This window comes from Poromitra crassiceps (genome assembly GCF_964638095.1).
Source record: "Poromitra crassiceps genome assembly, chromosome: 17".
Taxonomy (NCBI): domain Eukaryota; kingdom Metazoa; phylum Chordata; class Actinopteri; order Beryciformes; family Melamphaidae; genus Poromitra; species Poromitra crassiceps.
Window position 1 is genome coordinate 35247325 of NC_139635.1, and position 12614 is coordinate 35259938.

The 12614-nt window shown below is 45.0% G+C and overlaps 1 protein-coding gene across 1 annotated transcript in view; it reads left to right on the plus strand.

Annotated features, from left to right (window-relative positions):
- Positions 1-5814: 5814 nt before the first annotated feature.
- glis1a (GLIS family zinc finger 1a) overlaps positions 5815-12614 on the plus strand; it is a gene marked incomplete at its 5' end in the record, with an annotated part of 30825 nt that continues 24025 nt past the window's right edge. Inside the window, one exon of the mRNA XM_083654098.1 lies at positions 5815-6627. Within this exon, the coding sequence (XP_083510224.1) occupies positions 5815-6627 (813 nt within the window). The remainder of the gene's footprint in view (positions 6628-12614) is intronic.

Below are 12614 nucleotides of genomic sequence, written 5' to 3' on the forward strand. Positions count from 1 at the left end.
ACGGATGTGATGGAGTGTGTGTGGGCAAAATGACAACATCAGTTGTGTTGGTATGTCGTATTTTTTTCACCCAATAAAAATGATCAATTCTCGTCAAAAAGGTCTCAAAAACAGGCAGTAAAGGGTTAACTAATGTGGACGGGACCAACCTGGGGGTATGTGAGATAGCAGAGTCCTGATTGGCTCTGAGAGGCTGTTTACAAATGAGCTGCTAAACTTGTGTGAGCTGCAGCAACAAGATGAGTCTTTCTGTCTCTGAATACCTTAAATTCTCTTTATTTAACGTGGGAAAATGTAGACAATGATTGTTCAAACAAATCTATTTTCAATTTACATGTTTAATTTATTTATTTATATGGTTTATTTCTAAAACCACAGATGAACGATTAGTCGACTTTGAGGCACAGTGTTTGACTAGTGGTTTTGATAGTCTTAGTTGTGAAACCCCTAATGAAGAGGAACTCGAACCACAACACAGTAGAAAGCTGTATTTCCCCACAGCACCAATTAAGTGCTGTGTTTTTTCACATACACCGACGTCATGAGCAGCGCAAGAATCCTGAATGTCAATTAAGGAACACAGACCTCTTGGTGGATCTGTGGCTAAACAATTGGCACAATCAGAACTTCAGGACCGGTTTGGCCTCAGCCTTCCAGACACGGAGCTTCAGGTCTTCCTCAGTATAAACAAATGTTTCCTCCTCTTTATTATCCGCATGCTTTAGTTTCTCTGCTGAAGGCTTTTTACAGGTCTCTTCTCATGGCTGCATCAAAGCAGCCTGAGTCAAATAGAAAGTATCACATTTGGTTCAATCATTATACATATGATATGCATCATTATGACCACTAATCTTTGAAGGGATGTAGTCTGTACCCTAGGCTGGCCCCCTAGTTTGAACAGGAAGTGTAGCTGCTTATACAGCAGCCGGCTTGCAGATTGTGCTCCAATCTCAGCCAACTGTGTGGTCCACTCACTATAGAGGAGAGAGAGAGACGATGGAGGTTGAACGTATGGTACGTTTAGTAGCGATGCTTATTCTATTTGATTTATTTACATCCCCACGTAAAGCACCTTGTAATGTTGCTTATATTATGTAGTAAATGATGCACAGTGGTTTATTACCATTCACCACTGAATAGCAGTCTGTGTGAAGACGGTGACCTGTTCCTCTGGTGGTCGATGAGTGAACACATCAGCAGAACTACAGACACATTTGATGTGGTTTGCCGTCTTGTTGGCAAAGGAGGGAAAAAAGGATTTGCCATTTAGGGGACAGTAGGAGTCGTGATGGTCCCTTGTGTGTCGCAGTTGACTTTCATTGTCACAGTGTTTGATAGGTGTGTTCTCTGGTAGGTTGACTCTTGAGACGATGCTCCTGAAGCATGGGCCTGCGAGACAGGACCAGAGTGAAGGATCCGCTGTTTTTAATGCTCTTGCCCGGCTAATAAAAGCCTTTTTATAATTCAAATCTACACAAGTGTTTTCTTTTATGCCATACCGCTGAGGTTCATAATTCTTCATTTTTTCGTATTTTCTTATTCTGAAGGAATCTGTGTCTAAATCCTTTGACAGTGTAAAGCCATCCCAATAATGTGAGATAAGATGAATATTTTTTTTAGAGAGGGCAGCTGTACCTAGAGGTGAGCTTGTGACTGGAAGGTCGCTGGTTTTGAATCCCTGCATCGGCTTGTGTGCATGTCTGTAACTGTATGAATGTGAAACAGGGTGTTTTTTTGTTTGGTTTTTGAAAGAGCAAGTGCACTAATTTGTTTTTCCTTGGATAAATAAGGTTAAACAGCCTGAAACAGAGTAAATTATGATTTATTAGCTTAGTCCACAAGATCAGTTTCACAGGATTAAGCTATTTTGAAATGTTGGAACCCAGACAAAAACATTTAGTGTGAAGTCCTTTATTAGAACACCAATTTCCCCTGTCTTCTCTAAAAATATCAAGTGACAGTTGTGAAACGGCAAAGCCATTCACGCTTTAGCTAATGCTCAGAATGTATTCTCTTGTACATTTGATTACTACAAAATGTCTTGTAAACAAAACACTTTATTGCACCTGTGAATATTTTTTCAGAGAAGCCCACTCACAAATTCCTGCGATTTTAAATCGCAGGAATATCATTTACAAAACTGTCAGTAGTAGTAGTAGAAGTTTACTATTTTTCATCCAAATAAAACTCAGCCCTCTTCAAATTCCCTTTCTAAAAGATATTATTTGAAAATGTACGTGCACTGTCTGCTATTCATTTACCCCAGTCCTAAAACAATGTGAATTTTTTGATAAAGTAATTGACTACCTGTCTCTCTCCCTCTGTGAATGACAAGCATAGTCTCCAAGCCAAATTCCAACAGCACCCATCATTGAAAACAGGGATAGTGGAAGAGAGCTGCTGTTCTGTGTTTGTTGATCGCAGTGACATTACTTTTCCACTGTCTGAATTCATAAAAACTTCTCAGACTTGTGTACATTTGGTTTCAGTCATAAGAAGTAAAAAATAAATGCTGATTCTCTTTGGCACACAGTCTGCACCTCATGGAAAAATAGACATTCCCCAATGGACTGATAACTTATTTTCAGCTTTACACATGTTGCGGTTGCAACATTTTCATATATTTGCACAATACTATTTTTAGATTTGTCTTCATCGTCAAAGTTAGCATTGATACTTGATGACAAAAGCTGATAATAAGCAGGATTTTTTGTATAAGCATTTTTTTTACCTGATTTTCATATGCACACTGCTATCTTCTATTCTGTGTTAATAACCTGCATTGTGCTCTGTAGCCTACTTGCTTTGTCTGTCCCCTTTTCCTTTGTTCTTCAGTTTTAATAACTACTTGTTTAGGTCCTTATTACACTTTTTCTTTAATTGTGTGTGTTGTTTTTACGGGTTGTGAAGCACTTAAGAGAGGTGCCACAGGCTATAGAAAAAAAAGGTATTACTGTATTTATGATATGACGCCTGTAACACTTCCCCTGCACTCCCCCCTTCAGCAGCGGTCTGAATGCAGGTTCGGCAACAATGATTCAACACAGGGGGACGCCAAGCTGCCCTGACGCCTTTATGAGACCATCTAAATTTCATTCGGAGAAATTGTCTGCATATTCATATCTCAACGAGGAACCTTTTTCCCATGTTTCAGTTTTAGCACCAGCAAGTACAAAAACGTTTGTAATTCAAGAACCGGAGCCATGATTGTTGAGACAAGTACACATTTGCTTGTCCTGAAATGCCACAGCTGTGTTTAGCTAACCTCAGCGAGCGAGTCTTTAAAAGACACCACATGAGATGAGCCTGCTATTTTATAAAGTCTGCTGGCTGCGCCGAGGCTTTGTGGGACACTTTTCTTAGTTTTACTGTCTGACTCTTCTTTCTGGATCTGGACCAAAGTGGTTCTTGAATAGACACTGCTGGTACCAAAAGAAAAATCCCCTTTTTCCTATGCTCCTGGATCTCGCTCTCTTGCTAGATTTATAGCACAATGGATCGCTATCAGATCTGGTGTGCTGGTTAATATAACTGACTATTATTGCATCAAGATCAAATTAAATTGCTTAATCAAATTAGCTCACTGATTGCTGAGAGGTTACCGTTTTCGTTTGCAGGTCGACTGGAACCCCAGTTTGCCCACAAAACTGCTGTGTGGGTTTTAGCTCTTAAAGCAAACACAGGTACTGTATTTAGGTTGCAATTAGGTAATCACATTTCAAACAGTTTGCCAAACCACCTCTGCTCGAGCCGAGCTCGTTGACACACAGACGCATGGCAATCTCTCTAATTAAAATCCAACCACTGTTCCCATGACTGGCCCGCTACACAACATGACTCGGGTGGTGGTGCGGGGGGGGGGGGGGGGGGGGGGGGGAAGTCCTCCAGCAATTTACGGGAAGAATCATAAAACTGTAAACCCGATTATACCAGGAAACTATGGGCATAAACCTACACTTACTGCCTGCTTCCTCGGCTAATATAACTAGAGGAGCGTATCTACTCGTCGTCTTGGTTGTGTTGGTTTCTGGCGCGTCAAACGCCTCCAGCATCCACATAAAATCCCGTTGAAGCTTTCCAAAGGCTAATTGCGCGTGGCAGTGATCCATGTTGTCTTAATTAGATAATCAATATCTGGCAGATGGCACAGAACAGTGGAAGTCAAGTCCACTCCAATGAACATCCAAGGACCACTGCACAGTAGAGCTACTGTATAAGCGATGGGGGGTAGGGGAGGGGGGGGGGGCGGGTAGGGAGGACCTCTGTTTGGCCCGCCATTTTCCAGGCCCCCCGGCCACGTGCCACAGGTTAGTTAGTGGAGAGATGTGGTCCATTACTCTCCCTCTCTACACCGGCTCCCATCATCTGGCCCGGGGTTCCAGGCGACCTGCTGCGGTACAAACGCCCGGCTGTTCGCCCGCGAGGGTGGCCTTGTGCCCGCTATAGTGACTCCCACAGCAGCTCAAAGGAAACCAAATATACACCGGGCCACAGCGTCACACTCGGACCCGTTTGATTGAGGTCCGCTGACAAGGCGGCCGGCCGCCTTGTTTGTTTGGGTTTGATTTCATCCCTGACCCTCCGTGCCGGTCACCTCGGTCCATTTGCTGTTAATGATTGGGGCGCAGCGTTGGCGAGGAGGGGCGGGACGAGAGGGAGTAACATCCAGCGTGTGTGAGACAGTCCCCCCCCCCCCTCCCCCCCCGCCAGTTTTTTGTGCCCTTGCCATGGTGAGTCGTTTCACGAGCCTGAGGCAAAGCAAAGCGTCGTATTGTGGAAATAAAGTCTGAGTCACATTGGCCGATCTGATTCGTGGTGCTGTTGTGTGTGATCTGTGACCGAACGGGTAAACGTTTTCTATATCTGTGATGTGTGATCTGTGACCGAACGGGTAAACGTTTTCTATGTCTGTGATGTGTGATCTGTGACCGAACGGGTAAACGTTTTCTATGTCTGTGATGTGTGATCTGCGACCGAACGGGTAAACGTTTTCTATATCTGTGATGTGTGATCTGCGACCGAACGGGTAAACGTTTTCTATATCTGTGATGTGTGATCTGCGACCGAACGGGTAAACGTTTTCTATATCTGTGATGTGTGATCTGCGACCGAACGGGTAAACGTTTTCCATATCTGTGATGTGTGATCTGTGACCGAACGGGTAAACGTTTTCCATATCTGTGATGTGTGATCTGTGACCGAACGGGTAAACGTTTTCTATGTCTGTGATGTGTGATCTGCGACCGAACGGGTAAACGTTTTCTATATCTGTGATGTGTGATCTGTGACCGAACGGGTAAACGTTTTCCATATCTGTGATGTGTGATCTGTGACCGAACGGGTAAACGTTTTCTATGTCTGTGATGTGTGATCTGCGACCGAACGGGTAAACGTTTTCCATATCTGTGATGTGTGATCTGTGACCGAACGGGTAAACGTTTTCTATGTCTGTGATGTGTGATCTGCGACCGAACGGGTAAACGTTTTCTATATCTGTGTGTATATCTGTCTTTTCACAATGACTCAGTGGAGTTTGGTTTGTGTCTCCCACAGTTCAGCGGAGATGACTGATTGCGCAGCGGCTTGGAGCATGTGACAGAAGATTACACAAACTGGGCTCGTAATGAGACGCGCCAGCAGCGGCGCATCGACTGACTCACACTCAATTTAATTACGTTTGACTGAGCGATGCTCTGGGAGGGTTTTCTTACAACAGTGGAGCCTTAAACTGGGTGTTGGTCTGCATCATTGTAATCACTATCAACACTCTTACTAAACGAAACCCTTGCTGGGAGAGAGGGATCGGGGGCTGCGATGTGGCCCCCGGACCTCGGCCCTCCGGACGTCCAGCTGACTCTTCCCGGTTTCGGCAGTGTGTTTGAAGATGCGGAGGACCTCCAGGCTCCGGTGTCTCCGGGCGGACTCTGCCATTCAGTGCCCTCTCTCCATTCGGGGAGTCTGGGTGTGTGTTGCCGTCCCAGGACTTCGCTGTCCCTCACCTCTCTGGGCCGAGACCTCTCCTCCCTGCTCTGCTCCTCCTGTAAGACCAATGGATCTCACATGAATAAGTCATTGGGAGACTTTGGCCCCGTGGCACACACAGACCCCAAACACAGCAACCAGAGGCTCGACGGCTACCCCCAGCCCCCGCCCTCCTTCGGGGCCCAAATGCCCCGCAACAAGACGTCCCAGCCACAGCAGAAGCTCCAGGAAGAGTATCACTCCATAAAGCAAGAGCCAGCAGATGAGTTCTTGCCCTGTAAGAGGGAACTGTTTCAGCCTCACAACCCACAGCGGGAGCTGTTCCATCTGGGCCAGCCCCTCCAAGCGGACCGGGGGCACCCGTGTCCGGACGGCACCCAGTCCCCTCTCCACTCCCCCAGGCTCCAGGACATGGCGGGGGACCGGCAGGGCCAGCCGTGCCGCTGGATCGACTGCAGTGCCACGTACGGCCACCAGGAGGAGCTGGTCCGGCACATTGAGAAGGTGCACATCGACCAGCGCAAAGGGGAGGAGTTTGCGTGTTTCTGGGCCGGCTGCATCCGGCGCCACAAGCCTTTCAACGCCCGCTACAAGCTGCTCATCCACATGAGGGTCCATTCTGGGGAAAAGCCCAACAAATGCATGGTGAGTGAGTCTCCTTCTGTCTGCGTTTATTGCATTGAACGTTACTCTTTTGACTTCTTTTTTTACCCAGCATGCACAGCTTTTTTCAGCATCGCTTCACTTCTCACTTTTCACAGGTAACATTCACACCTGAGCTGCCCAATACAACCACAGTCTTCTGCGCAACTTCTGTGCAGTTGTGGGATAAAGGAAAAAGTGTGCCCTAAATCATAAGATTGTTAAAAAGTTATTGATGATTTTATTAAATTATGTTGTTTGGTGCAGGTGTATTTTATATTCCTATGGATAATTGGAAAAATGCAAACGTGACGAGGGAAAGTGGGACGGCAAAAAAAGAGTAAATATCACCTCATCACAAAACAACTCCTGGAATGTAATAAAATCGCAGATTGATGACGTATAAGAGGTCTGATGCTGGAATGGATTGGCCGGAGGGACCTAACCCCAACCAATCATCACTCCCCATGCCGTAACCCAACCCCTAAACCTAACCTCGCGTCACCAGGCTCTTCCGAAGGAGAAGAGCCTGTTCCCATTATACTTGAATTACACCTCTCGGCTGGTTCTGGCCTAGACACCACCCTAGACACCGGAAACGGAACATGTAAACAGGATACGTGCCACATTTTTATCGTTCCCCCATTCCGAGTTGTGTAGGATAACTAGTCGCCACCAACAGGCGGCGATGCCATATTGCATCAACGTTTTGTTTTATGTGCTATGTAACTCTTTAACGTTAGTCACTTCATGTTATCAGGCTCTAGCTAGCTAACATTAGCTACACGGAAGTTTTTTTTGCGCACATGTATCCGGTAAATGGGTTTCTGTTCCTTGGTTTACGCCCCCAGGTCCAGAAGCGGTGGAAATGGCTCTAGAGACTATACGTAAACCCAACCAATCATCACTCCTCATGTCCCTCCTGATGATCCATTCTAGCATCAACCATAACAGTGTAGCATTTGAAGGGGATTCTTCGTTTAAGAGTGTTTTTCATTCACCCCAAATGTTGAGACACGATCGAGCCGACTTGAGACTTGACTTGGGTTCATGGTGACTTGAGACTTGACTTTAACTTGTAAGTTGTAAGTTGAAAAGTTTTCTAAAGTCTTGACAAAAGATGTGTTTTTGTAAATGACTCGCGTAGATTGAAAGTGACGAGATTTGTTCCACCAGGCGATGAGATATTTTGTCCTAATTATTTTAAGATATTAGATTAAAACTGGACTTGATTTGTTCCGACTTCCACATTTAGACTTGAGACAGTCACGACTTGAGACTCGAGTGCTTCGAGTCTTGAGACGGACTTGGGGGTTGATTTGGTCACTGGGAATCAAACTGGCAACTTTGGCAACTGGCACCACCCCTGTTGTGGCAACCACAACATTGCACTGCATTGCTGAACACCATGACCTAATCCTCCCCACCTCCACACTTCAGCGTGCGCAGGACTCATTTTGAGGATTGAACGGGTCTGAAAAGCATGAAGTGAAGTAGACAGTGAGGAAGAGACAGTCTCTCAGGGATGATCATATGCTTTCCTCTCCTGATGACAGCTTTCCCTTACTCATGCGTGCCAAAGGAATACAAGTGGCCATGTGCTCTGTTGAATGAATGGAGGATGTGTCTGAAACAGACAACTGAGCATCCAAGCACCTGGTGATCCTCCCAGGCTTATTCTGACAAATACCTTAAATTAAATAAATACTCAACTAGTAGAATTTTTAGTCGTTGATTAGCCATAGAACCACACACAAAACAAGCAAATTTGCACTCTCAAGAAGAAAACTTGATGGATTTATTGGACATGCTACAGCTTGTATGGGTTTTATTTGAAACCAAGTAAATAAATGATCACTCAAGATATTTTTGAGAGTGGATTTACCTTTTTTGGTTCTTGAATGAAGTCAATTTAAAACGGACACACCAAAGAAGCTTTACTTTGCGACATCTGGGTAGTGTAGAGGTACAGTAAAAGCACTCGCCTGCCACCGCGGAGACGTGGGTTCAATTCCCAGGAGCGGGACTTCCGGCTTGATCAGACGCTCCTACAGACACAATTGGCTGTGTCCTCGCTGTCAGGTGAAAACAAGCGGCTGGTGACTGCACATGTATCAGAGGGAGCATGTGCTAGTCTACAACTCTCCCAAGATCGGCAGAGGGGGTGGAGCCACGACCGGGACCGGGGGGAAATTGGCCAAGTACAGAGAAAACGTGAGAAATAAGAAGCAAATAAGCCTTATTTTATGTCCATTGTCTTATCCAGTACAGTATGTATGGACTTTTCTTTTTTGACGATAGCATCAAATGTAGTCTGTAGATTATATTCAGTGATATCAAAGCAGACATCCGTGTCTGGACAGATGTATTCTAACTGCCTCAAAACAAGGTGGTTACCCGTCACTTTACAGTTGCCCATAAATGATCCACCCCAAGCCCAGTGCAAACTAAGTGATTCACCCTTTAGTGTTGTAAGACAAAACAAAGACTTGACTAAGTAAAGACAATAACTTCATTTGTTTTGAGGGATGAACAGCACACACATATTTTAAAAACTATATAGCCTATGGATAGATAGATAGATAGACAGACAGACAGACAGACAGATAGATAGATAGACAGACAGACAGATAGATAGATAGACAGACAGACAGACAGACAGACAGACAGACAGACAGACAGACAGACAGACAGACAGATACATACAGACAGACAGACAGACAGACAGACAGACAGACAGACAGACAGACAGACAGACAGACAGACAGATAGATAGATAGATAGATAGATAGATAGATAGATAGATAGATAGATGATAGATAGAAAAGCATATGGATTTTGAGAAATGCAAGGCCCAAGTCCAAGATCAAGACAAGCCCAAGATGAGTGCATGAGCATGAGGTTTGTGCATTAAGGGTCCCAGGCAGCGCTGCCCTGTGGGCCCCAGCGCAGCATCGTCCTCCATCACTTCTGTCATGAGTCACATTCTGAAACACAAGCTGGGCCCATCTCCAGGGCCCAACACGTCCGTCCCGTCATGACCTCGTGTTCTGGAGCCCAGTCCGTTTCCCTCCGCCCGACTGAGGAACCACTCCCTTCGTCAAATCCCCGGCGACTCCACCGCTGTCATCACTGCTGGGCCTCCGATTAGGAATTCATTCACAAATCCAAACTCTCAGGGACACATTAAATTGGATTCGTTCATTAAAATGACCTAATCTGTTCACAGGTTGTAAATGTGTGACTGCGGAGTGTGCTAACAGCCTGCTAACAGATTAATACGATTAAATAAAATGTTGAAAAGCATCGCCACGAAGGCGACGTATTATTAGTCACACTTGAAATGCGTCATGATCGACATCACGATGTGGAAGGAGTCATTTCGTTTTCATAAGCCGCTCAGGCCAAGGCGTGAAAAATTAAGTCATTCCCAATGCGGCAATGGAAAATGAATATTTCTTATGAATATAGTCAGTGTCTGTTAATGGATCCAGACTTATTTACCGGCTAATAACGTCAAGTCTCAGATTTGAGAGAGGTAATTATTCAGGCCGTAAACAAGAATTTCCCCAGGCGTTTGCAAATGAATGGTGAAAGAATCATCCATGCATGTTTTACAAGAGAGGAATTCAAGAGGCAGGCCTCAGGACACAGACAGACAGACTGTCTGTCTCAGACTGACGGACAGACGGACGGACGGACAGACAGAAAGACAGACAGACAGACAGACAGACAGACAGACAGACAGACAGACAGACAGACAGACGGACAGACTACAAATACTGTCGACCTGTGCAGACTCAGACTGCTCCTCAAACTGTTTACTATGCTGCTTTGTTTACACACCCATGTACGTTCATGTAAAATTACACCAGATTGATGCATTTTGCTTTTGGATTTATACAAATCTTCTCCCAGGGGAGGATGCCGGGGAACCTACAGCACTATGGTTCTGTGACTTCCTCTGGGCTGAGGCCCTAGTGGTGTTTGATTTGATTTTTATTCTCTTTTAGCTTGGCACATTTTTCAAGAGTCCACATTAAATACATTGCAGCGTACAATAATCATAAAAAGACAACAAATTATGATTGTTGTTGACACACACACACGCATGCGCACGCACACACGCACGCACGCACGCACGCACACACACACACACACACACACACACACACACACACACACACAGGCACTGTATGTGCCTACATATATAGGCTACAGTACATCTCCATAGATACAGTGTTGGATTGCCATTTTGGGATGTTGCAGATTGTTCTGAACATAATGGAGGCAGGCGTGTCACAGCTTTAATTGGGAATTGATTAATTAATTTGAGTTAAAGGGGACCTATTATGCTTTTCCATATTTAGACTGCTCTGAACGAGAGGTTAAGAGAGACGAACGAGGTGCCTGAGAACTTTAAGCCCTGCTCCAACACAACAAATGATAATAGACCCTTTTCACGGGGGACATTTTGTGTCAAAACGGCAGGGTAAACACAGGTGCAAGCAAAACACTAATGAGGGTTTCCAACTTCCAATCATGGAAGTTAGAAACCCTCATTAGTAAAGGGTCTATAATCTGAAGGAATAACTTCATACTAAATCTAGTCGTGCAATATCAGAGCAACACCAAGTGAGGTGTTTAGTAGCTTGGTTATTAAAATTCATGCTTATATCAGGCGATTGGTACGTCTCTCCAACTTAAAGTGTATCGCATTCTCTGCTCTGGTATGAAAAGATCCATTTTGGAAACAGGGGCCTGTTGAGAATGACATAGGCGCTGGCATGCCGAGGGCATAAAGGACATAAACTATTTCATCTGAGAGCTCAGATAAAAAGCTGGGCTTAATTTTCGACTCCGTGAACGACAACGACATGAGAAATGTGTTTCGTCTTAGGAGGCATATATAATCGCAAGGATATCGTTTCATTTTGTTTTATTTTCTCATAGGCTTTTAACTGTGCTAGCCACGGGGTACATTGTAACGGGCAAGATATTGAACGCACATGCCGGCTCTCGCAGTGCAAACTCCTTTGAAAACACTGAGAAAGAAGGTACCTGATGCTCAGTTGGCATGAAGTCACATAATACATCATGTTTGAGTTTTCAGATAGGCTTATGGCATTCATTTTGATTATTCTGATAGGCAATGTGTTATATCCTCAATTTGCCAGGACATGAGATACTATCTTCATGGCAAAAAAGATGTGTCACAGTGTGTGCGTGTGTGTGTGTGTGTGTGTGTGTGTGTGTGTGTGTGTGTGTGTGTGTGTGTGTGTGCGTGCGTGCGTGCGTGCGTGCGTGTGTGTGTGTGTGTGTGTGTGCGTGTGTGTGCGTGTGTGCGTGCGTGTGTGCGCGCGCGCGTGTTTCAGCATCGCCATCACAATGTGGCCTATACATGCCAATTGAGGGATCAGCCGAGCAGCATTTTGGTAAACAAACCGCGTCACTGGGTGGCAACGGCAATGGAACCCTATGGAGCCCATGTGGCGCGAGGCGTGAGTGTCAGCTCTAGCCGGCTTGACTCTGTTTACATTTTAAGAACTGCGACAGTTCACACAACTTTAACACGACATGCATATATTATACATCAAACTCTTGTGCTAATTCTGCTTTCACTCAGAATGTCAAAATATAAGCGATGTCAGGTATAGTTTTTGAGATATTAACGTTTGTTTGGCACAACTCATACTATTAACTGCCCGCAGGGTTCAGCATTTCTGGTTGTCAAGTGACATCACGCTGATTCGTCTTTTTGCTGTTTGATACAAATTGAAAACTCGCACAGTTCTCATTTTCCGTGATTAATGTACATGAGAAATCTGTAGCGTACGTTACCTTTAGCTTTCGCTGCTCCAAGCTGTAGTTGGGAAGCTCAAGCCTATAGTGTTGTGCTAGCCTCAACGCGAGACTGAAGGAAGAATGACTGAAGAGTCTCGCGTTGAGGCTAGTGTTGTGCTAGTCTATTTTAGCTTAGCCACTCTGCA